This window comes from Camelina sativa, chromosome 15 (genome assembly GCF_000633955.1).
Source record: "Camelina sativa cultivar DH55 chromosome 15, Cs, whole genome shotgun sequence".
Lineage (NCBI taxonomy): Eukaryota > Viridiplantae > Streptophyta > Magnoliopsida > Brassicales > Brassicaceae > Camelina > Camelina sativa.
In genome coordinates this window covers 12,429,559-12,454,224 of record NC_025699.1, presented here as the reverse complement: position 1 = coordinate 12,454,224, position 24,666 = coordinate 12,429,559, and the positions used below count along the sequence as shown (strand labels likewise).

At 35.4% G+C, this 24,666-nt stretch overlaps 8 protein-coding genes across 11 annotated transcripts in view; 4 read left to right on the top strand and 4 right to left on the bottom strand.

The window, feature by feature from the left end:
- On the top strand, window positions 2-739 carry LOC104748394 (F-box/WD-40 repeat-containing protein 1-like). Its single transcript, XM_010470043.1, has one exon. The coding sequence runs from the start codon at window positions 2-4 to the stop codon at window positions 737-739; it is 738 nt and encodes a 245-aa protein (XP_010468345.1).
- Window positions 1,659-2,893, top strand: LOC104748393 (F-box/WD-40 repeat-containing protein 1-like). The gene has a single exon (XM_010470042.2). The coding sequence runs from the start codon at window positions 1,690-1,692 to the stop codon at window positions 2,815-2,817; it is 1,128 nt and encodes a 375-aa protein (XP_010468344.2). The 5' UTR covers window positions 1,659-1,689; the 3' UTR covers window positions 2,818-2,893.
- Window positions 3,710-4,944, top strand: LOC104748392 (F-box/WD-40 repeat-containing protein 1-like). Its single transcript, XM_010470041.2, has one exon. It carries the CDS (start codon window positions 3,741-3,743, stop codon window positions 4,866-4,868), a length of 1,128 nt encoding a protein of 375 aa, XP_010468343.2. The 5' UTR covers window positions 3,710-3,740; the 3' UTR covers window positions 4,869-4,944.
- LOC104746567 lies at window positions 6,026-7,944 on the top strand. The gene is made up of 3 exons (XM_010468079.2): window positions 6,026-6,452; window positions 6,576-6,706; window positions 7,455-7,944. Exons 1-3 carry the CDS (start codon window positions 6,284-6,286, stop codon window positions 7,740-7,742), a joined length of 588 nt encoding a protein of 195 aa, XP_010466381.1. The 5' UTR covers window positions 6,026-6,283; the 3' UTR covers window positions 7,743-7,944.
- On the bottom strand, window positions 8,003-11,163 carry LOC104746566 (mitochondrial thiamine pyrophosphate carrier-like). 3 transcript variants are annotated; one of them, XM_010468077.2, is made up of 9 exons: window positions 10,960-11,163; window positions 10,821-10,844; window positions 10,427-10,581; window positions 10,112-10,228; window positions 9,645-9,756; window positions 9,230-9,357; window positions 8,811-8,963; window positions 8,469-8,609; window positions 8,003-8,319 (listed from the first exon to the last, which is right to left on the bottom strand). In XM_010468077.2, exons 3-9 carry the CDS (start codon window positions 10,556-10,558, stop codon window positions 8,101-8,103), a joined length of 1,002 nt encoding a protein of 333 aa, XP_010466379.1. In that variant the 5' UTR covers window positions 10,559-10,581; window positions 10,821-10,844; window positions 10,960-11,163; the 3' UTR covers window positions 8,003-8,100. The 3 variants fall into 3 exon arrangements, with proteins under 3 accessions (XP_010466379.1, XP_010466378.1, XP_010466380.1); XM_010468076.2 differs by having other exon boundaries at window positions 10,821-11,163; XM_010468078.2 differs by lacking the exon at window positions 10,821-10,844.
- LOC104746565 (clavaminate synthase-like protein At3g21360) lies at window positions 12,056-13,406 on the bottom strand. Its single transcript, XM_010468075.2, has 3 exons — window positions 12,986-13,406; window positions 12,643-12,896; window positions 12,056-12,557 (listed from the first exon to the last, which is right to left on the bottom strand). Exons 1-3 carry the CDS (start codon window positions 13,364-13,366, stop codon window positions 12,197-12,199), a joined length of 996 nt encoding a protein of 331 aa, XP_010466377.1. The 5' UTR covers window positions 13,367-13,406; the 3' UTR covers window positions 12,056-12,196.
- Window positions 22,771-23,305, bottom strand: LOC109129233. Its single transcript, XM_019236989.1, has 2 exons — window positions 23,146-23,305; window positions 22,771-23,044 (listed from the first exon to the last, which is right to left on the bottom strand). The coding sequence occupies exons 1-2, from the start codon at window positions 23,249-23,251 to the stop codon at window positions 22,926-22,928; spliced, it is 225 nt and encodes a 74-aa protein (XP_019092534.1). The 5' UTR covers window positions 23,252-23,305; the 3' UTR covers window positions 22,771-22,925.
- Window positions 23,598-24,666, bottom strand: part of LOC104746563 (mediator of RNA polymerase II transcription subunit 6-like) — a 2,155-nt gene continuing 1,086 nt past the window's right edge. Inside the window, exons 3-5 of one of the 2 annotated variants that reach the window (XM_010468072.2) lie at window positions 24,520-24,589; window positions 24,109-24,218; window positions 23,598-23,915 (exon numbers count right to left, since the gene is read on the bottom strand). In XM_010468072.2, coding sequence (XP_010466374.1) covers window positions 23,757-23,915; window positions 24,109-24,218; window positions 24,520-24,589 — 339 coding nt within the window. In that variant the 3' untranslated portion in view covers window positions 23,598-23,756. The remainder of the gene's footprint in view (window positions 23,916-24,108; window positions 24,219-24,519; window positions 24,590-24,666) is intronic. The other variant, XM_010468073.2, reaches the window with a different exon arrangement.

Below are 24,666 nucleotides of genomic sequence, written 5' to 3'. Positions count from 1 at the left end.
CATGGATTCAAAAGTGTGTTCATTGTTGCCTTTTGAATTACTGGAAGAGATACTTTGTAAGGTTCCAACTAAGTCTCTTATACGACTCAAGTTAACGTGCAAACGGTGGCTCGCTCTGTTCAACGACAAGAGATTCGTTTACAAGCACTTAGCTCTCCTCCAGGAACATATCATACGGACCAATTATACTCATATGGTTAGGATCATCAACCCGGTAAATGGAGCTATCTCATCTTTATCACTTCCTCACGAGTTTGAGCTTAAATCTGAGATTTATGGTATGATTCACTGCGATGGACTAATGCTGTGCATCCTAGAAGTGGGTCCGGTTGCATTGTGGAACCCATGTTTGCAAAAGGTTAGATGGATCAAGCCCCTGCAGAGTTCTTCCCCTGGTTGTTATATCTATGGCATTGGATACGACGGTTTGTCTCGGGATGGCTACAAATTCTTAAAGTTTGTGAATGGTGTTTTTACCAGTAACGAGTACTCAAACACAGGGTTGCACAAACCAGTGGTCTACATCTACGACTTCAAGTTGGATTCTTGGAAAATTATTAAAGGTTTTTTGGATTGGCATGTGGTCTCACGTTGTAGAAGTGTGTCACTCGGAGGAAACATGTATTGGGTTGCTAAGTGGAATCTTAAACCCGACATGTTCATCCAATGTTTCAACTTCTCCACAGAGACATTCGAGCCCTTGTGCGCTCTTCCCTTTNCCATTATTAATATTTTTTAAAACAAAATATTTTGTTTTTATTGTAATATCAAATCCTTCCTGTTAAATATTAACTTTTACACATGTCAAAATCTCAGATAAGTTTTTGATAATTATCTTTTTACATTATTAATATTGTTTAAAACAAAATATTTTGTTTTTTTATTGTAATCTCAAATCCTTCATATTAAATATTAACTTTTACACATGTCAAAATCTCAGATTGATATAAATTTTGACACATGTCAAAATTTTGTTAATGGCTAACTTTCAAAACTCAACTTTATATAATAAGATATATATATATATATATATATATATATATGATATATGAACAACTTTCAAAAAGCATCTTGCAAATTTGAAAGGAAAAAAATATCATAGTCGAGTCACTAGGAAAATGACTTGAGCTTTCGAGGAAAATAAATAATATTTCAAAATATAATACATTTGAGTTTAATTGCTTTATTTATCTATTTAGTTTTCTAAAACTAGACAAGTTGAAATGTTGGTCCACACCATCTTTTACTATACACTATAAAATATATATTTTTCAAAAAAAAATAATTTAAAAATATCTTAACACATAAATGATTTTCTCCTCTTTTATTCCAAGAAAATATATATTTCACATCCACATATGTTAGTTTAAAACTTAAAAGGGGATTAAATCTTATCTATATAGGCAACTATAGGAAATTGACCAGAACTTTTGGAGGAAAATATATATGTCAGATTTTTTTCTTTACTTTACTTTCTTTAATTGATTTTTCCATCTATTTTAGTTTTGTAAAATTAGAAAATATATATGAGTCTATGACACATGTCGATCCACGTCATCTTCATTTCCAAACATCTTGTATCAGACAAACAAATGTTTTAACTCTATTAATACAATGGCGCGGTTCCAATCAAACACACATCTATCTATTCACAAAGATCCAGAATCTGTACCTCCCCAATCCATAGCCATGGATTCAAAAGTGTGTTCATTGTTGCCTTTTGAATTACTGGAAGAGATACTTTGTAAGGTTCCAACTAAGTCTCTTATACGACTCAAGTTAACGTGCAAACGGTGGCTCGCTCTGTTCAACGACAAGAGATTCGTTTACAAGCACTTAGCTCTCCTCCAGGAACATATCATACGGACCAATTATACTCATATGGTTAGGATCATCAACCCGGTAAATGGAGCTATCTCATCTTTATCACTTCCTCACGAGTTTGAGCTTAAATCTGAGATTTATGGTATGATTCACTGCGATGGACTAATGCTGTGCATCCTAGAAGTGGGTCCGGTTGCATTGTGGAACCCATGTTTGCAAAAGGTTAGATGGATCAAGCCCCTGCAGAGTTCTTCCCCTGGTTGTTATATCTATGGCATTGGATACGACGGTTTGTCTCGGGATGGCTACAAATTCTTAAAGTTTGTGAATGGTGTTTTTACCAGTAACGAGTACTCAAACACAGGGTTGCACAAACCAGTGGTCTACATCTACGACTTCAAGTTGGATTCTTGGAAAATTATTAAAGGTTTTTTGGATTGGCATGTGGTCTCACGTTGTAGAAGTGTGTCACTCGGAGGAAACATGTATTGGGTTGCTAAGTGGAATCTTAAACCCGACATGTTCATCCAATGTTTCAACTTCTCCACAGAGACATTCGAGCCCTTGTGCGCTCTTCCCTTTGAGTATGGTGAAGATGATGTTGTAGGTTTATCAGGTTTCAGAGGAAGCAATCTTTCTTTGTTACACCAAAGCAAAGAGACATCAAAGATCGAGGTATGGGTTATAAACAAGGTCAAGAACGGAGCGAGCACCTCGTGGACCAAGTTCTTTAGTGTGACTGATCATCTCCTGGTATTGAGATCCTGTAACAATTTAGCTAATCCGGTGCATTTCATTGATAAGAATAATATTATCGTAGTATGTTGTGAGGAACTAGTGGCAGATAGGAATAACGTAGCAGTCAACGTTTACCTAATTGGAGAAGGTAAGATTATAAGACAAGCTGAGATAGAGCGACATCAACGGGGTTTTAGCTGGCCTTTTGTCTCCGGCTATGCATATCTTCCAAGTCTTGTTCCGGTTCCAACATAGGAGGATCATCATAAACTGAATAAAACATTTACATAAGGTTGTTTTCTGATCTTTGTTTTCATTATTAAAATAAAAATTCCCCAACATTTTGTTATAAATTAGTCATGTGAGTTTATTAACGTAAAACCGATTTCTTTGATTTTCGGTTCATAAACTATGAATGATTGTAATAATAAAAGACTTAAATGTTTTTGTTCTCTACTTCTGTCTCAATAAGGCCGATACAAAAATATATTGGTGTGTATTAGTATCTAATACACCATGCATGATGCAATTTCTTTAACAAAGAGCGAAANAAAAGCATCTTGCAAATTTGAAAGGAAAAAAATATCATAGTCGAGTCACTAGGAAAATGACTTGAGCTTTCGAGGAAAATAAATAATATTTCAAAATATAATACATTTGAGTTTAATTGCTTTATTTATCTATTTAGTTTTCTAAAACTAGACAAGTTGAAATGTTGGTCCACACCATCTTTTACTATACACTATAAAATATATATTTTTCAAAAAAAAATAATTTAAAAATATCTTAACACATAAATGATTTTCTCCTCTTTTATTCCAAGAAAATATATATTTCACATCCACATATGTTAGTTTAAAACTTAAAAGGGGATTAAATCTTATCTATATAGGCAACTATAGGAAATTGACCAGAACTTTTGGAGGAAAATATATATGTCAGATTTTTTTCTTTACTTTACTTTCTTTAATTGATTTTTCCATCTATTTTAGTTTTGTAAAATTAGAAAATATATATGAGTCTATGACACATGTCGATCCACGTCATCTTCATTTCCAAACATCTTGTATCAGACAAACAAATGTTTTAACTCTATTAATACAATGGCGCGGTTCCAATCAAACACACATCTATCTATTCACAAAGATCCAGAATCTGTACCTCCCCAATCCATAGCCATGGATTCAAAAGTGTGTTCATTGTTGCCTTTTGAATTACTGGAAGAGATACTTTGTAAGGTTCCAACTAAGTCTCTTATACGACTCAAGTTAACGTGCAAACGGTGGCTCGCTCTGTTCAACGACAAGAGATTCGTTTACAAGCACTTAGCTCTCCTCCAGGAACATATCATACGGACCAATTATACTCATATGGTTAGGATCATCAACCCGGTAAATGGAGCTATCTCATCTTTATCACTTCCTCACGAGTTTGAGCTTAAATCTGAGATTTATGGTATGATTCACTGCGATGGACTAATGCTGTGCATCCTAGAAGTGGGTCCGGTTGCATTGTGGAACCCATGTTTGCAAAAGGTTAGATGGATCAAGCCCCTGCAGAGTTCTTCCCCTGGTTGTTATATCTATGGCATTGGATACGACGGTTTGTCTCGGGATGGCTACAAATTCTTAAAGTTTGTGAATGGTGTTTTTACCAGTAACGAGTACTCAAACACAGGGTTGCACAAACCAGTGGTCTACATCTACGACTTCAAGTTGGATTCTTGGAAAATTATTAAAGGTTTTTTGGATTGGCATGTGGTCTCACGTTGTAGAAGTGTGTCACTCGGAGGAAACATGTATTGGGTTGCTAAGTGGAATCTTAAACCCGACATGTTCATCCAATGTTTCAACTTCTCCACAGAGACATTCGAGCCCTTGTGCGCTCTTCCCTTTGAGTATGGTGAAGATGATGTTGTAGGTTTATCAGGTTTCAGAGGAAGCAATCTTTCTTTGTTACACCAAAGCAAAGAGACATCAAAGATCGAGGTATGGGTTATAAACAAGGTCAAGAACGGAGCGAGCACCTCGTGGACCAAGTTCTTTAGTGTGACTGATCATCTCCTGGTATTGAGATCCTGTAACAATTTAGCTAATCCGGTGCATTTCATTGATAAGAATAATATTATCGTAGTATGTTGTGAGGAACTAGTGGCAGATAGGAATAACGTAGCAGTCAACGTTTACCTAATTGGAGAAGGTAAGATTATAAGACAAGCTGAGATAGAGCGACATCAACGGGGTTTTAGCTGGCCTTTTGTCTCCGGCTATGCATATCTTCCAAGTCTTGTTCCGGTTCCAACATAGGAGGATCATCATAAACTGAATAAAACATTTACATAAGGTTGTTTTCTGATCTTTGTTTTCATTATTAAAATAAAAATTCCCCAACATTTTGTTATAAATTAGTCATGTGAGTTTATTAACGTAAAACCGATTTCTTTGATTTTCGGTTCATAAACTATGAATGATTGTAATAATAAAAGACTTAAATGTTTTTGTTCTCTACTTCTGTCTCAATAAGGCCGATACAAAAATATATTGGTGTGTATTAGTATCTAATACACCATGCATGATGCAATTTCTTTAACAAAGAGCGAAATATGAATATCTATTCACAAATTTTGGCATTTACATAATGAAGAAGAGGCGTAGAAAAAAATGAGGACCATAGTGCAATTCATACAAACTACTTAAAAGGGCCAAATTGTTTTTGGTTTTCTGCTATATGCACAATGATGAACAAGTATTCACAAATGTAGCACCTTGTCATTCTAAAAAATGACTATACTTAGAGCAGGCTTAAAAATAGGCCTTAGTTACATAAAACATTTTTTGTAAATTTTTTTCTGGGCTTTAAAATACATTACTTTTTATGCTAATTTAACATGGTTCTTGTGTAAATGCACACCTTGTACCCTTTATCGGTGGTCTTGACTATACTCTAGCTCAATAAGCATATGACCTATAGATAAATTAAACCATCAAGAGAGAGTTATAAACAAACAAAAAAACCTTCACTTGTAGACATTTAGATACCAAGTATAAGTCTTGGTATGAAAATTCTCCATGTTATTAAACAAAACATTCAAATAACAAATATAACTATCAATGCCTTTTCTTTCGAGTTGGAGCTCTTTCAGTATGATTTCAATCATCAATGAACACCTGCATAGTAGAAAAATCTTCGGATTTCTATGGATTTCGAAAAATTATGTTGTGTTTAGTTCTGAATTTTTCCGGATTATTTAAAAAAAAAAAAAAATTAACGATAGAAATAACTCATGCTCAGTGGGTTTGCCAATTAATTTGGATTAGTTGTCTTTTGGGCTCGTTAAAGATTTCACATTTTTTAATAAAGTTTTATTAGAAAAAACAAAAAAATTCTTGCCTCTGAGGTTCAGTGAGCGAGTTCGATTCTCCCCAGGAGTAAAAATAAAAGGAAGAAGGAACAAAAACAGTTTGTGTCTGTGAAAGCGAGCGCGTGTAACCCTTGCAACACGAACACGTTCTTCCTTCTTCTCTCTGCCTCCTTCAAAACATGGAAGAACACCACAGCTGAAAGCTACTTCCACTACCCGTTGATTCGAATTCATCCCCTTCATTGTTGATCATCGGGATGCAGCGAAACAAACCTATTCGATTCTTGTCTTCATACATTTAAGAATCTGTTTTGCGTCTGAAAGAGAGTTGGGGCTGTTTAACTTTACTGTGTGGTAGTAATGGGTCAGCAATTGCGTCGAGCTGTTGGTAAAATCAAAGAAGTTGAGAGATCAACACCATCTTCTACATCAAGGGTCGTCCTTGATCGGAGATCGCTTCCTACGGAGGAGCTCAGCTCTGTGAAACCATCTCCGTCTACTCCCGCCGCCGTTGATGGTGTTTCTTCTGGTATAAACCCTAAATCCTTCGCATTTTGGGTATTCGAAAGTTATCACATTTCTCTAAAAAGAATGAATTTTTGCAAGAAAGGTTGGGTTTTTTAAATGTGAATTTGGGGTTTGTATTTGTTAGATAATAAAGGTAGAAGAACGAGTGAGGAGGATACTGTTTTAGAGGAACGAGACCCCAAGTTTGATACAATGCTGAACCAGATGGTTGGGAGAATTAAGGCTAAACCTGGAGGCAAAGCTGAAATGGGAGAGGTTCGTTTCCCTCTTCCTTTGTCTGTTGTTTGATTTTGATGCATTGATTCGATTCGATTCTCATCAGAACAAGTATTTGCTTTTGAATTTTTTTGATATTGATCCATCTGAGTAGCTGCATCCTGTTTATTGACACATAGCTTTGAGTTTGTGGTTATGTAGCTGTTGAGAATGGTATGAGAACTCGTTGTGTTGTCTAGTTCACATCTTGTGTAGTTTTCTGTCATTATTGATGCAAAGGTCTTGTGACTGATTGAGTTTGAGGTGCTAAGTGGGTGGATTCGGAAGGTTGTATGAACAGTGATGGGTTGACTTCTAACTTTGTTGTAGCATTTTTGGGAGATATGTTTTAAGGTTTTACTACATGATGTTAGATGGGACTGAACATTAATATAAACTCTAGATTAGCTGTTATATGTCGTGTAACCAGATTAGGAAACCTTTGGATATATGTATTGTGTCACGCCAATGGAACAGTTACAAAAATTGGTGGAATAAGGAAGAAGGAATCAGATTGTGTCACATTTTTTGGTGTTGATCTTAACGCTGATAATGCTTAGTGGTGTAGAGTAAGTTGAGAATAAGAGATGAAATGTGGCAATGTAGATGATAAAAAAGGGGATAATGAATTTGAAATAATCATTGTGAGTGGTTGTAGACTTGTAGTTGCGGGTTTTGGTCCTTTCTGTGTTTAAGTGCAAGACAAATCTATCCGTATAAACTATGTTAAGATTTGTGATTTATATAGGCATCAGTGGTGGAAACATCGAAAAGGCCACTCCCAAAGCTCCGGAACACAACTCCTGAATCAACAAGGTATGAGGAGAACCCAGTGCCTCAAGGAACATTGAACATAGCACAAGTGCGACATATCATGCTTCTCTACCAGGGAAAAGCTCAAGATCACAACGGTTCAATGAGTGTGAACGAGATAGCTGAAAAGTACCGGGTTGATGTCTCTCAGGTCCAGAAGATCACCCAGTTCCTATCTTTGCCTACAGAGGTTACTGATAAGCAGAAGAATCAATATGAATAAAGTAAAAAGGCTGTGTTCGTTCATACTTAGAACTGGTTCGTTTCTCCTGTCCTTGCCGGTTTTAGAAAGTTTTGTGCGTCGATGTGTAACACAGAACCAGAGATGACATTGACTTCGATTCTTTTTCTTTTGTGAGCAATAATGTCAAACAGTGTCGCTAAGAATACAAGCTTTTGTCAATGAAGCCATGATTCTTTGAAAACAGCAGTAACACATTTTACTGATATAAATGAAAAGATTTAGTGAAAATCTACTGTTCCTAGTATGAAAGAGTTTGCATTATTGGGGTCTGTTCAAACAAAGTAGGGAATCTTATACTACTTACTCAATAGCAAAAAAAAGAATAAGATTTACAAGTTCATGTCAAATTTGTCTCAAACCAATCGGATGCAAGTTCATAGGCTACAAATGTAACAGCACCAGCAGGTGCGGCTTTAATGGTCGATGGAACAATGCCTTTATAAAGACCGTGCCAACCTTCTGTTCTTAATATCTGTCCTAAAGCATCAAACATGTTCTTGTAAGCATTTATCTCTACTCGGGCTCCATACTTCGGGTCCCGTTGCAGACCTTCGACCTGCAGTGACAAACATTCTCAGATTAAACAATGATGAAGACATTTTTGCATAATGGGTTTTAGGCTTCTGGTAATAAAGATCTTGATGATTAAACGCATTCAGAAAACAGAACTACAACAGATACGGAAGTTAATAGCAAGATACTAACCTGGAATCTTTTCTTGACAACATCGAGTGGATGACAAACAAGTTTAGAAATGGTACCAGCAGCTAAACCACAAAGGAAGAGCTGAAAGCTTGAAAGGCTATCATTTTGATTAACACAAGATCTGTACCGCTGATTATAGACCTAAAGAAAAATGAATACCATCAGTGAGATGCGAAGTCCAAAATACAGCTTAAAGATGAGATGAGAAGTCCAAATAGAGCTTAAAGATAATCTGGTGTATAGAATATAGTTGTGGTGGAGGCAAAGGTGTATCTATGGAGTATGGAGTTATATACTCCAAAGGAATCAAAGACTGAAAACGTTCATGAAGCTATAGCTTACCATACTCCACCGTTTAAATGTGTCATAAGTGCCAAACTGCAGACCAGCATAAGGAATGATCTCGATCAAAGTTGGGGACAATCCTGCATACAACCCTTTGATTCCACGAGTTTGCACTATACTCATAAATGCTGATCTCATATTTGGATATACCTACCCAAAAGAAATCTGATTTAACAATCTTCAAGAATTGATACCAACTCAAGAAAAATACATGAGTAAAATAATCGAACATTTTTATGAAAATCAGAGAGCAGAGATTAGATAGCTTTCTCAGAAATGACTATTTTTGTTAACACATTCTCAAAACTTATTGTTTTCCTTTCTTTCTCCAAGTATATTGTTGACTTTGAAGGAATGAAAGTTACTGAGAAACCACAATTATGTCATCACATTCTTTTACAGAAGAAATATTGTACCTTTGGCTCACCCTGTGAAGCTAATACAGTCCGCAATAGGTCAAATGGATATGATCCGACTGTCGCTGCACACCCTGCTAGTGCTCCACTGATGTAAGAAAGATAAGGGCTCAGTTGAGCATGATTTTCTGCACAACACCAGAAATGAGAATTCCAAAACAGCATGCTAAAAATTTTCTCATAATTATTTGTGAAACACTGTGAAATGGTTCTTTCTTTTAAGGGGACTGTAACATGTAGATAAATACATAAAGCCAAGTCATCTTGCCCAAAACAGCTCCTTCAACGGAGTTAATTCACATGAAACTCAGAACATACAAGTATAAGAACCACATCATATATACAAGTCATTAGTTTCACGGGATTCATACAAATAAGGATACACTAACAAATCCATTAAAAGTTAGTGATGTACCAGCCTTTGATGAACCAGCAGCAAAAGACTTCACCTTATGTAAAACTGCAAATTGTATAGATGTATATGGCACAACCATAAGTAAAGCTGGGACATTTCCCCGCCAAAAACCCTGCCAGAAGCAACGTCAATTAAAATCCAGAGTGTCTGTAAGCCATGAGTATGATGAAAACAATTCCTCAAGAAATCTAGATTGGAGCACTCATCGAGTTATCACTGTCCACACAAAATTTAGAAAGAAAAGCTATTGTTTTAGGCTGCATTTTCATCAAGGTATTTACACTATTTTGCAGTCTAACTCGGTCAAATTAAGCTTAGCATAGAAAAGAAAAATATGTGCTAAGAAAAGCATTTGTCTGATTTTATTGAATAGGTAACAATAGTTACAAACAATCCAGCTTAAGAAAATACAACAGCTAACACCTTCAGAAGAACTATATCTAGTGAAATCAGCTTAAAAGACTTACCGATAAACCTTCCTCTCTAAATATTTCCTTCGCTGTTCGAAACAAACCATTATACTTTGGTTTCAGTGGAGAATCATTTTTAGTCAGAGCCCATGAAGCTGTAGGCTCCAACTGAACCTGAAAAAATACAATAGTTTCAATTCATTGGCCATTATATTGCTCTTAACATGCCAAGACCTCTGTGGTGTTAAACTTATGCAAGCAAACTCTCCCATAATCTATGCTCCTCTTTTTTCTATAGTCGCAAAACATATGTGCATATATGATATATCTAAATCCACAAAAGCCAATGAACTATAAGACTCTTTAACTTACCTGAAATCTAATCTTGATAACGTCAAGAGGAGAGGTCACCATCCGTGAAATGGCACCAGCAACAGCACCAGCGGACGCATCAATCACAGCACGTTTTATCTGTCCAGGCTCCTCTAACTCTGTACCACTCATGATCTCAAGCTCCTTGCTATCACCTAAGATCATTGTATCAATCAACATCAAAAACATGGCTATACACATATCAATTGTCAAAAACATATAAACAGTTACACATTTGTAGAGTTCATTACATATCCTCTAAAGGTGAGTCTATCATAACCTAAAACAGAGGAATTAGGAACTAGGGTTTGATCATATGTAGAATTCAACTTATAAAGGTTTATAATCAGTCGATATTACGATAAAACTTATCGGAAAACAATAAAAACTCAACCTTTATTGTTATTCTCCGCCGAAACTATGTGAGAGAATTACAATGTAGAGAAATCGATTGTGAAAGGTGAGATTTTTGGGAACCCGGAAAGAAGTATTCGTTGTGATTATATCAAGTAAATGAAAGAAGAGGAGCATACAGGGATAGATACAAGAAACTAGCCACCATGAGAGAGCTTATCCGAAGTTTTTAGAATTTAGAGTAAAAAAAACAGAGGACTCTGTTCTGTTACCGCCATTGATTGATAGGGATCTCAGAACATGTTAGCTCTGAAGAGGAAGAAGAAGAACAATCCGTGAGCTACCAATTAAAACAAAAAAAAAAAAAAAATCATTAATTTAACAAAGAGAAACAAAACAGCGTCTATCTATTAAGAAAGCAATAACACTAAAATAAAATAAAAAGGAAAACTTTAAAATTTGTGGTTCTACACAAAACGTTGTAAAAGCATGGACCTTGCAAATTTGCTTTAAGAGTCATCAACTCCCAACAACAACAAGTGGAATGTATTCTCTCCTTAAGCATTATTTTTGACGATATGAATATGAATATGAATAAAGGCGTAACCAAGATCTTATATATACAATCTTATAAACAGTGTTACAAACTCTTGTATAACATAAGGAGACATTGAAACACAAACAAACAAGTAGGCACAATGGCACATAGTCAAAGTGCGTGAAAGACCTTATTTATCATTTACACACGTACAATGACAATTTCTAGAGCTGCTGAGCTTTTTTTTGTAGCTCATGTTTTTATTAGAAAGGTAAGATAATTCACTTGGAAATGGGCTGGACATGGACTCCAACTTGGTGAATTATGTCAGCACGCTTTGCCATGGAAACTCAATGATCCTGTGGCCATCTTCTATGTGTAGGACGCTTTTGGCTCCTTCATGTCCAAAAGGTGGAGAGGTTCGCTTGTTCGTTGTGAACCCTAAGCATCGTTATAATTTCACCAACATTTCCAAATATGTTGTCATAGTTGATCTCCACTAATGTTATATATTCGTTTGGATATTCTAGCATGATCTGCAAAACAATTTGACTCGTATGGAGAAAGAATCTGCAAAATGGCTTTCTGAATTCCTCAAAACCAGGCCTGAAACCAACTAAGTCGAAGCTCAACGAGAGCTTTGAGTAGAGTTTCTTTAAGCTACGTACAATAAAAGAAGGACGAGGTTGTCTCTGGTTTCTTCTTATGTTGTGTACTTTTCTGATGCAGTGTAAATAAGAGATGTTCTGAATAAAGAAATGGGTTACTATATACCCAAACATATGTATGTACTATACTAATATATGTACAGTGTAGCCTCTAAATCCGAAATCCAAAGGTTTTATTTATGTGTGGAAGACAACATATTCATGATTTATCTATTTACAGAGTGATGCAAGGACTCGACGAGGAGGATCAAACGGTCTTCGAGAATGAAGAACCGCCCAATTATCTATAAGCAGCACATCTCCTCTCTGCCACGGGACAGCAACACATTCCTCTTCAAGGACTCTAAGACAGTCGTGTACTATATCCGCAGGTAAAGGCTTTCCATCCCCAAAAGTCACAGCCTTTGTTGGATCATTCCGCTTATCCTCCCAGCCTGTATAAGCAGCTACCATGCTGTTGAACCATACTTTACGGTTTCTCGACTCATCGTATTTGATACCCGGGATTGGACCCATTACCGTCTTGGCTCCATCCTCAGTCCATTCCAGTTTCATTCCCAAATTAGCTGCCCTGTTTCAATGTAACCAAGAATCCCTCCCAATGATTTTACTATTTAAAAAGCTAAACTCTGAGGATCTACAGGTGATGGAAGTACCTTTGCTCAGCAAGGTTCTTGTCTTGAGTCAAGAATGTGGATTTCCAACCACGGCCAATGGGTGATGACGGATCATCATCTTCTCCTAAAACCCTAACATAGAGCAAACCATGTTCCTCTAATCTCTGAACAAACTCAGGATGTTTATCTTTCATCCTCTCATACACAACATGACTCAACACAATTGGAGTCTCTCCTCCACACTTTGGCTCTACCTCACAGTAAAAGAACAACTTTGATGGAAACTCAGGTACCTTATCAAACCACCATTAAAGCTCAAACCTTTAGATGTAAATCAGATTACCCAAATCAAAACTTGAGATACAAGTTAACATATACATACCTGAGCCATCTCATGGTGAAAAGGGATCTTCTGATCAGGAGGAGACTCATTAGCCGTAAAGACACGACCGACGACGCTAGAGCGAGGTGCAGCGCCTCCGACGTAAGGAAGCTCATCGAAACCGAAAGCTTCAACGACGTCATTGAAATCCTCGGCGGAATTCACCGGAAAACCTCTGAACAGTACTGCTCCGGATTCGTGCAAGAGCGAATCGAGGTAAGGTTTCTGATTCTTGATACACTGAGTGAAGAGTGGGAGAGACAGAGCAGGAATCGGAATCGACGAAGAAGACGGTGGTGATATCACCGCCGGGAATGGTTTGGATTCGTATTGCTTTTGCTCTGGGATTCGTGTTTCCATCAACAACAACGGATCCGCCATTTTTATTTTTTTCTGCCTTTTCCTCAATTGTTTTCTAATTTTAAGCTTTGTTCAGTAAGCTGCATAATAAAAATTTTACAAAATAATTATATGATTGGATATATTTTGCAAAATTACAAAGTATAATATTACCATATATCATAAAATAAGTAGTTATATATCATTCGTCAAAAAAGTTTTAGAAAAATATACTGTATAATAAAAAAATTATTTATATTAATAGTGGCAAAAACGCATATTTGTTTTAGGTTTTTGCATTTTATTAAACATTATATGATTTTTTAGATTGATAAAACTTAAACTTTAAACATAATCATATTAGAAAACATCATTTCACCATTATGCATGATATAATGGAAACTTTACAATGTCTTTCTTACATACTTTTCATTTTTTTTTTGTTGTGCATAACACTTTATTTCATTTTTAAAGTAGAATTTTTTAACACATAATTCTAAACTTGTATTTGTATGGGCATTCGAGTTACTCACTCGGGTTCGGGTATTATCCCATTCAGATTCAGGTAAATAGATTTAGAAAAATAGAACCCATTAGATATGTTTAGATATATGGTTTCGATTCGGTTTGGATACTATCGGATTCGGGTCGGGTCGGATTACAAATTTTAGAATTCGATTAGCACCCAAACTACTGGGTACCCAAAAAAAAAATCTTTAAAATGAATTAAATTTAAATAAATTTAGCTAAATTTTGACTTATGTGACAAAATTATTTTAGATATTTAGGTATAAAACTAAATAAAATATTCAAAATTATAATTATAATTTTGGGTAATTCCATTATATTAATGCTAAATATTATAAATATATTTATATGTCTAGGTTTGATGGGTACCCAAACAGGTACCGGGTATTATCCGATCCTAACCCGAACCCACATATACTAGAAAATAGAACTCAATGAAATATTATAGGTAAATCCATATCTAATCCGAACCCAGTTTTTCGGATCAGGCTCCAGATTGAATATTCAGGTACAGCTTTTATTTCCAGACCTAATTTGTATAGAACAAGGAATATTCGAATCACTAGCCAAAGCACCACCCTGACAATGGATGGATCTAATTCTAAGCGGCTGGCTACGCTGCTTTTTATTGGTGAATACACAACACTATAACAACATAAAGTATATAAAATGAACTCTTATAGTAGTAATTAAGAAGTTTAAGCCTCTTTATTATTAAGTTTACGAGGATTTACATCTTAAGTTTAATTAACAGCAACGACAACAAGTTCCCGGTGGAGGAGATTGGCCTTCACAGCAAAGGCAAGCAGGACATGCTACTCTATCACTTCCAGTAACGTGAGAATCTACAAACAAAGCCAAAAGAAAAAAAATATAACATTAAGAATAAATAAACTAATATGATTGTTTTGATTCCTTTAATTAGTTAGTGATGAGGTTCTTGCCTGCTGGTTCGGTGGGACTTCCAGTAGCATGAACATCTTACAAATATGAATAGAATAACAAGAAAACAGAAAAAAAGAAGTTAATTGATAGGTAAATTCTTAACTTTTAATTGATTGATTTATTAAGGTTACTTACCTGCCATAGAAGAAAGAAAACTTGTTGGAGATAAAACTATGACTACGATGGAGAGGATCAAAATCATTTTCTTCATAGAGCTATTAGTCATAATGAGTTCTGAGTATGGCTTGAGTTTTCTAAAAGCTGATATCTAAGCTAAGTGTGTATTTATAGGATGTTAATGGATTACAAAGGAGATAAGAATTGACAAAAAAAAAAAAAAGAATACATGCATTTTTCCATGGTCTTGTTCAAAATTTTGTTGTTTGAATCTAATATTATAAAACTATTATATTTTGAGATAATGTAGTTAAAGCGTTTCTGCATGGGATTTTTTTTACAACTCTTGAATATATATCTAGACAGTTCAGTAATCCATTATTTAAAAGTATGTCTGAAGTCAAAGGTAATGAATTAAATATTTTTTGTTTGTAGTAATTGAAAGCTCGAACTATGTTATCGTGTCATATGAGTATATGACTCATACCTATTTTTCAATGGTTGATAACTTGATAATATCTTTAGAGTTCTAAATTGAACTATTTTCTACTCAAAGTTACATATCTACTTGGAAAATCAAAAATAATATACAATTGATTTTTGGAAGTAAAAAAAAAGTAGATCTTTATCTATTTTTGGAATCAAAGTTACAAATTTTTTAGATTTTAATCCGCCATACATTGCAAGCTTATATTTTTTTTAATTTTTTTTTAATTTATGGTTTATGTTTTGTTAGTTTTTGAGAAGGTTTTTTTTAAATAGAAATGTGTTATATTTTGGACGTTTTATGGTTAGTTTGAATACTAATTTAAAATTTGCAAATTCTCTAGATTATTATTTTATGGTAATAATTTTTTGGTGTAAAAATATTATTATAATTAAATTTAGTGGATTGTAAGTATAATGAACATATATATAACATTAGGAAATAATTTTTGGTATAGATAGTTGTTAAATATTTAATTAAAATATAAACAATCTTATTTTGGTCGATTTACTATATCTAAGTTTTTATTCTTTTAGCAATTTTCTAGGGACTAAGATTGCAAATAAATTTTTAAATAATCATAATTAAAAGTGAAGTGACCTTAGTGCAGTGGTCATTGATAAATCCAATTGTAGAAGATACCATCACATTAGGGATTGAGTTCCGCTCCCTACGAATGTAAGGATTTGGCTAATGGGACGATCTGTTGTGGTCCAATGGTTGACAAAAAAAAAGTGTAGAGCTCACAATGTACTTCAAAAATATTAATATACTAGGATTAGACCTGCGGTACACTGCAAGATTAGATAACTCTGAACACATGCGCCGACTCTGCGCACTTGTGTCGACCGATGCAATCCTCCAAATCCCTAGATGCACCGACCGATGCAATTCCTCGCGTCGCCGTCAAATTCCTAACTGTTTCGATTAATGCAATCACGTGGATCATCGCCAAAACGATTTTTCTCGGACTCTCTCGGCTCCAAACGTCGCCTCAACGCCGGTGGTGCCAAATCCGCCTCCCACAAGACAAAAAAATTACGGCAAACCCTCACATCAAGCACAATAGCAATCAAACACACCAAATCACACAAATCATACATCTAACCGCTTAGATAAGTCATGGTCACGTGCTCACTGATACTATGATTTTTGTATGTCCTAGCAGGTTCAATTAACCTTATGTAGTTGTAATACTTAAGGTGTCAATCCAGTGGGGAAACTTTACTAACAATTGAGATGCAATCAATGAATCACAAGTCAAGCCAAGTCAAAGAGTGGTTTTATGTCTAACAATTCTAGAATGATCAGAATGCAAAACGAAAATGAACTACAGAACTACAAACGAAAATGTATGACAAGAAGTAAACATGAGTGAAAACGGAAACGAGTCTAAGCAAGAACTAGGTAGCAAGATTAGAAACGGTCTCAGGAATGCAATATCAATCAGGAAGATAGAAGTCCTAAGGATGGGAGTAATTGATGTAGGTGGAGTATCCTAGTCTACAGAGTGTTTAACATGCCACAAGCAAACTATCCCTAAACAATGAACATCACGACTTAGCTAATCCAATCTCTTGACAAAAGCTACTCAGACTCAACCACTTTCAAACCTAGCTTTCGCTAGAAAAACATGATCAAGCAGGCATGACAAACAAGTTCATTCACGTCAACAAACATCCTAGACAACTAATCTCTTAGGCTAGGAATGTAAGTCTCTGGCACTAGTTGGTTAGACATTTCCTCAAACACCTTTTGGGTGTGGAAATGTCTAAGACCTAGTTCCAATTGATTAGAGAGAAACTAGTATATCTAACTCTAGTCCAGAAGGGGATCATGTGAATCTAAGCTTAAACACCCTACATACTAAGATCCTCCACCAATCTATCCCATCCTCAAGAACTCTAACACTACTCGGATCTAGAAATCATCATCAACGATACAAACTCAGAAAACATTGAATCAAGCATCATTAGATAGATAAAAATGGGATGAACAACTTTGTAGAATAAATCAAATGCAAAAACTGAATGAACTCAAAGATGTCTGATTACAAAGTCTCAAAACATTTAGGTGGCTAGGTAAACCTTAAGGAAAATAACAAAAATGAGATAAGAGATGTCTTGGGCAAAGACTTAACAAAATGAATTTATAGTCAAACATAGAAAGCCCTAAAACATAAAATGACAAGGTAAATAGTCGGTTTGGGAATCCCCTGAAGCGCGTGAGACGGAGCGTCTTTCTTCATGACATGTGCGATCGAGTCGGTGCGCGTCGAGTGGTGCGGCAAGGTGGCTCGAGCTGGGTCGAGTGATGCGCGTGATGTGCAGCTCGAACAAGGTGCCTCGAGTGATGCGCCCGGAGGTTGGCTTGAACGATGTGGATTGGTGTTGGCTCGAGCTGGGTCGAGTGGAGTGATGTCGGCTCGAGCTGGATCGAGTGGAATGATGTCGGCTCGAGCCAGATGTATATGCATCCACTAAAACGATGATAACTCTTGAACCATACCTCCGATTAGCTTGCCAAAAACGGCATTGGAAAGATGACTCAATTCCCTACAACTTTGATAAGACGTCAAAAGCTGAATCCCAATGTAAAATCTTTACTCGACTCGATCAAAGAGGTGGAAGAAGTCGGATGTCTAGCGTGGTTGGTCGAGTGGAGTGTCATCTCTTCCAGGCGTGATCGGTCGAGTGGGATGAAATCCATTTCAGGCATGATTGATCGAGTGGGTTGCTGGTGCTTCTTCCTGGGAGCGCGTCCAAGTCGCATTGCTTCTCTCCCGGGAGCGTCGGTCGAGTCGCATGTCTCAGCCTCCATTCGGTTCCAACAGTCTGAACATCTCTTAAACACCTGAAAAACCACAAAATGCACAATGTATGTAAAGATGATGCAAGAACTACCTAAACATGCAAAGTGTATAAAAGAGACTAGAAAATGATGCAAAACAATGAGTTATCCTAGCTAAATGCATGACGAATACATTCTAAGGAGGGACAAAATATAGATATATCACTCACCTTTGCAAAACAAAGAGAATAGACCACACACGACCAGAGACAACACCACAACATTCTCCTAACACGTTCATGACCTCAGATCTCCAACCAGAAGGACAAATATCTCAAGAACTCACATAACTCAAAGGAAACTCTCTTGAAAACGGCTAAAACAAGCCAAGGGCGTCGACAATAAGCTTTTATAGATGACCCATAGGGTTTCCAAAACCCTAAAACGTAGCAACACATGCGTTTGGCTTAACTTGTCCCGCTGAAGAATACCTTGCCTCGATCGATGCAGTCTTTCATCGCTCGATGCACATCCCAAAACCAGGATTTCGGTTCACGGATGTTTCAAATATTCACTCACAAACTTCATCTGAATTGGAGCAAGCAAAATATTTTTTAGTTGAGTATTGAAACAACCCGACCCGTTTTTTTAATATTATATATAATTAAGCATCTCATACTACTTAATTAAACCAACCAAACCACAATTCATCAATAAACCAACAACAACCAATATGCACAGCGGAAACATACCAAAAATACAGAACCAACCTATTACCAATACAATAACATTCCTAACCATTACATCCAACAACCTAGCATAACTCTATCCAAGGTTCCAACACCAATAACATAACCATAACACAATAACCGAGACCCTAGATCATCCTTCTCCTCATCGCCATGATTCCACGTCACATACCTGAACACCACAAACAACAATTGAGATGCGTAAGTATTATCATAAATAATTAGTGAGGAAATCCTCCCATCTACTGGGCTATACACACAAGCATCTGATAAACCCAAGTTTAACAAACAACAAGTAAACACAAGCAAACCAGGAAAACAAGCATCAGCCGCTGATGAAAAGGGTTGGTGTCGACCGACACTCTTATGGTGTCGACCGACACTGGCCCTTGGTGTCGACCGACACTGCCCATCAGTGTCGCTCGACACCGACTCCGCATAAACGATTTGCTCGAAGCCGAAAGTCGAAGAACCGCTTTTCAACTCTCCCAAATCGTCCGAAACTCACCCAAAGTCCCTGAAAACTCATGGAAACCACCATCCTACCAAAAACATACAAGCAAAACACCACACACAACCATAAATCAAGCAAAACAAAGGATTCTCAGGCTTAGATCAGCCATGGTCATGCACTCACCTCTTTTGCAGAAAGTTCAGACTCTAAACGACGAATCCAGCACCTTAGGAAGCTTCTCCTTCTTCTCTAGCACCGGATCTCTCCTCCACAGGAACATATCTCCCAAACAAGCCAAGAATCTCCCCAAAAACTACCAAACTCTCAAGCGCTCCTCTTTTCTCTCTTTTCCTCTCTAAAAACGGCGACCAACAACCCAACTCACGACCCTAGGTCAATTTTTCCACTAAATACTTGGTTTGGGGATTCCGCTTAAACCAAACCGACCCAAATCGATAATTTAATTCAACCTGATCGAATCTAAACCGCCTTTTTTAGTTCGCGGATGTTACAAGTATTCTCTAAAATCAGCAAAAATAATAACCAAAAATGTTGATTGTTATAAAATCTTAAGAATACTTATAAGATTATTTAAGAATATATATATATATATATATATTATATACATGTTTAAAAATTACTGTTAAGATTTTAAAAAATATTTTATTAATTCCAACTAATAAAAAAATATTATTAATGGAATATCTCATATAAAATAAAATAATATAAGACTTCAATATTATGTATCAAAATTTTATTATATTTTAAAAAATATAAATTTAATACGTAGAAATATATATACACTTTTCAAATGGTAATCCATTAAAGATTTTGTGATGGTTTACAAAATGAAATTCATTATATGACTAAATAATAGAATTCATTTGATGAGGTAGATAATTTATTATCAGTATTCATGTATTTTATTTATAATAATATTTTGTAACCCAAATCATTTGTTTCGTATTTTTTTAATATACTAATCCCAAAATTCAAGTATTTTACAATTAAATTTTGTTTTTTAATTAGTTATTAATGATTTTTAGTTATTTTGGGTACTAAAATCCATACTAAATACACATCGATCTTGGATTCTATAGTTGGATGATCCAATTGATTTTTTCGTCAAAACCAAATTACCTTTATTAATTTTGAAATTCTTTAAAAAAAATAATAATAATTGAGTGACAATTGAGGTAATTAAACTAATAATTTTGGACATTTTTAAATTTATATTTCTCTTTTAATAGTATTAACATAGGTGATCTAATGTAGTATGTTTTCTTAACATTTCACATATACTTACAATGCTTTTTCAGGATTATGCATGTGCATGAGTAGTTCATACTCGAATTGCTTATTTTGATTGATTGTCTATTGGTATTTTTGGGTTTTCTTTACTATTAATAACTAATTGAGAAATAACATTGCAATCGTAAACATTTTGGTAATGTAGAAATAACATTGCAATCATAATTTGTATTGAAGCATACGTGATCATCCTCTTTTATCCCAAAACCTATATATTATACTATTCATATAGATTGTGGCCCTATAGATTTGATAATATTATGTACGTGGTAAATTTCAATTTTTTTACCACAAAGTAATTTTGATTTTACTCATAGTGAATCATACGCTAGTAAATCCCAATATATCGATTCCTACCATATAGCGATTCCTATGCTAGTAAATCCCAACCTCAAATTGTTATTATTCCCTCTTCTCTTTAAATATATACATATTTTTCCTTCTAATTTCTAAATTTTCTTTTAAAAAACTTTCTAATTTCTTTCAAAATTTAATTTGTCAGTCTCTCGGATATAAGAACCTCATCGTCATCATTTATATGAACACTATTCTCGTCTTCTTTGGATTGCACCGTAGACCTACATTCTCCAAGTCATTCACCAAAGACCACGGTAAGTTTTTCTTTAGTTTTGATTTTTGTATAAAAATTACCTTTGTTTATGATGATTTCGTGATTAGTTCTGATCAATTATGTTTTTGTAATTTGCTCTTATCATGTTTTCTCTCTGATTAGTTTTTCAGGTTGTATTAGGTTTTAAAATATGATTTAGGTTTACGTTTAGTTTTTTTTCTATAAAAAGTTGTTTATGAAGAAACTTCTAGGTGGCACTAAGACATTAGCAGCAATAGCTCAGAATAAACCTTTTAAAGAACTTTTACAAATTTAAAGTTGTGGTTTCAAGTACTTAAAGGTTTGTTTTTTTGGTTTTGCAAATTTAAGTTGTCTAGCTTTGTAAGATATCGAGAAAACGCCACTTAGTATTGTATATTTGCAACATACTATGCTTGGCTTAGTGGTAGAACTTGAAAGAAAAGAGTGGGTGATGATTTTTAGCTATGTGTACAACTTGTAACAATGGTAAACTATATGTACAACTTTAAACATTAGCAAAAATAAAAAAAAACTCAGATCAGAGACAAGTAGAAGATCTTTTTACATCTTTGAATAAGAAAAGCTTGAAATATCGTTCAAAGGATTATTTAAAGGAAATGACCAATATGAACTAAGAAAAAATTCCTAGAAAAAAAGGAGATTGTTCATTACATGTAGAACTTATTTAGTCACCTCTTTTCTTTGGTTTCCGACCCGCTTGATTCAAACTACCAAGATGCTCGAAGATAAATTAAGAAAAAATACACACACACAAAAATACGAGACTATATGTATTTGAAGTATATTTTCCAGTTTCTTCAATATGATTCATATCGATATAGCCATATGGGGATAAATTATAACTAAGAAAACCATTTCGCAGACCGCAGTTTTTTTTAGATTCCATCACAATGACACCAATGACTGAATAAAGGAGATTGTGCATTTTGTTTTATGGTGTATCGTTACATAGTGGACTTTTTGCATGTATGTTCTCGTCAGCTTTAGAATATATTATCATTTAGTGAGCATTTTAGTTACTGACGATTTTCTTAAAACAAAAGTCATTTCTTTTTAATTATAATTTGTCAAACATTCTTTCGAAATTAAGTTGATTTTGCTATGTCAAATATTTTCTGAGCCCATTATAAACTGACTAGGAGATGCTAGGGAGAGCAACTTGGTCAGAAAATATTGTAGTGTCATACGAACTAGGAAGCTATTTAAATTTTGGAATGTGTTATACAATGAAAAAAGGCTATTTCGTGATACTATTACCTAGGGATGTCAAACGGGCATGCCCGCGCCCAAACGGGCCGATTGTGACGGTCCCGTATTTTCAGTGATCCGCTGCGGGCATGACACTACTTTAGTATTACCCTTCATTTTTTTGTATTTTCTTCGTTACCTATTTGGTCTCTTCTAAATTCTCGTCATCCAATTTGTTTAGCAATTTCTCCAAGGAGGACACCATTACTAATAAACTTGAAAACATACAGCAGAGCCCTTCTTATTCAGACACACAAAGAGTAAGAGTACACTTTTTGTTTTACTTATTTATACATATAAACTAAAAGATCACACATGTATTACTCATCACAGACTCATGAGTAGAAGTCACCAACTTTTTAGGGACCGCCTGGACAACGACATGGGCAGCAAAAACCGGGTGGAGCAGGTGCACAACATGCACACTGTGGACACATGAGAATTGGTGGTGACGGCGCCATCAACTTACGCCCTCCACCTTTACATTGAAAAAAGAAAACATCATTATTTCCCTCTAAGAAATAAGGAAACAGAGAGTGATATTGTAAATTAGAGAATATGCAGAGATAAGTAGGTTACCTCCTAGAGGCAAACTAGTTGCTTGACATGGAAGTATTGGAGTCAAGACCAGCGAGAGAACAAGAACGTATAAGAGGATGGTGGATCTTGATGACCCAGCTTTCATCGCAGCTAAGATGTGTGAATGTTATTGAATTAAAACCAATTTGCAGTTGATACTTGAAACCATGATGATTATATAGCCGGGTTAGAGAGAGGAAGTAAACTAATCAAGTTGGGCAAGAAGAGGACTTGGCAATAAATTAATTAAGAGATCAAATCCAGTTACCATTGACCAACACAAGCCATTAGTTTTGATGATGCAACTATCTTTCGATTTCACACGGTAAATGATGTAACTATCTTCTGATGTAACAATCTACAATTCTACATGATATAGATATTGAAGTAAATACATGCTGCAGCTATTGCCATTAGTTGACCTTAGGGTAGTTGCGGTGAGATGATTCTCGTTTAGCGAAAATTTATGAGAAGTAATTAGGTCAAGAATTGTGTAACGAGTTCAAATTAAAAGATGAGTAAAAGACTTAAAAAGGGGAAGATTCTTTGATGATACCTAAAAATTCTATTTACAAGCATAGATGATGGAAACAATCTTCATAACTATAAGCTTAGAACTTCATTCTTTTAGCAGGACCTTGATCGATAATAGGATCGATTTGAGGCGGTTGAGACTCTCCTCCTTGTGTTCCAAGCTCATCCTTTTCTCCTAATGCTTCTTGGCTTACATAACCTTCAGGAAACGGTGGAGGTGGAGGTGCTGGGGCTAACTACACACCGCAACACCAAAAAAAAAGAACAAGTCTCAATCAGAAGGAAACAAAATGTATTTTCTCAGAGTTATGTAAGCCAAGAAGCATTTATGCTAGCCAAGAGCATGAATGTTATGTGCTGGGGTACATAACATTCATCATGGTAGCAAGAGATGTTAGTAATCCAGAAAATGCATTTTCTCAGAGTTACCTTGCGGTATAACGAGGTAAGAATGGTATCAACTCGCTTCATTTCTTTTAGATCAACAGTCTCACTAGCAGGCTTCGTCTCAGAAGGTTCCTTCTGGTTTTCAGTATCGACTGAAAATACATAGATAAAATCACATTACTGACGATGTTATCTCATGTGCAACACACCATAAACTTGTTCAACATTGCCCGTGGGCTTGATTATAAATAGAATTAGCTTCCTCAGTTAACTAAAAAACTTCTGGCTAATTCAACTAAGCACACATGCATCGGCAATCAGTTCATACAAAGAACATATATAGATCGTCCCAGTTTCTTGGATTAAATGGCCAAGCTGGCAAAACTCTTTGTATTTTGTAACACATCAATTGAGAACAGAGCCATCAATATTTTGAAAGAAAATGAAACTTACCTTGTCTAATGGTCTCCAACTTCGATGCAGCATCAGAGAAAGCCTTGGATATATAATAAACAGTCCGTCTCTGCTTCAAAAAAAACAAACAAAATGAGAAACTAAAGAAGCCAACTCTCATTTAAAGCACCCCCCCCCCCCCCCAAA

Excerpts from the sequence above, each read along its gene's own strand:
- LOC109129233 (XM_019236989.1), bottom strand. The coding sequence starts at position 23,251 with ATGAAAGCTGGGTCATCAAGATCCACCATCCTCTTATACGTTCTTGTT. Across the intron at positions 23,045-23,145 it reads AACTAGTTTGCCTCTAGGAG|GTGGAGGGCGTAAGTTGATG; the intron begins GTAACCTACTTA and ends TTCAATGTAAAG.
- LOC104746565 (XM_010468075.2), bottom strand. The coding sequence starts at position 13,366 with ATGGCGGATCCGTTGTTGTTGATGGAAACACGAATCCCAGAGCAAAAG. Across the intron at positions 12,897-12,985 it reads TTCACCATGAGATGGCTCAG|GTACCTGAGTTTCCATCAAA; the intron begins GTATGTATATGT and ends TGGTTTGATAAG. Across the intron at positions 12,558-12,642 it reads AAGAACCTTGCTGAGCAAAG|GGCAGCTAATTTGGGAATGA; the intron begins GTACTTCCATCA and ends ACATTGAAACAG.
- LOC104746567 (XM_010468079.2), top strand. The coding sequence starts at position 6,284 with ATGGGTCAGCAATTGCGTCGAGCTGTTGGTAAAATCAAAGAAGTTGAG. Across the intron at positions 6,453-6,575 it reads CGTTGATGGTGTTTCTTCTG|ATAATAAAGGTAGAAGAACG; the intron begins GTATAAACCCTA and ends TGTATTTGTTAG. Across the intron at positions 6,707-7,454 it reads GCAAAGCTGAAATGGGAGAG|GCATCAGTGGTGGAAACATC; the intron begins GTTCGTTTCCCT and ends TGATTTATATAG.
- LOC104746566 (XM_010468076.2), bottom strand. The coding sequence starts at position 10,558 with ATGAGTGGTACAGAGTTAGAGGAGCCTGGACAGATAAAACGTGCTGTG. Across the intron at positions 10,229-10,426 it reads TTATCAAGATTAGATTTCAG|GTTCAGTTGGAGCCTACAGC; the intron begins GTAAGTTAAAGA and ends GTATTTTTTCAG. Across the intron at positions 8,964-9,229 it reads CTTCACAGGGTGAGCCAAAG|GTATATCCAAATATGAGATC; the intron begins GTACAATATTTC and ends TCTTTTGGGTAG.
- LOC104748392 (XM_010470041.2), top strand. The coding sequence starts at position 3,741 with ATGGATTCAAAAGTGTGTTCATTGTTGCCTTTTGAATTACTGGAAGAG.
- LOC104748393 (XM_010470042.2), top strand. The coding sequence starts at position 1,690 with ATGGATTCAAAAGTGTGTTCATTGTTGCCTTTTGAATTACTGGAAGAG.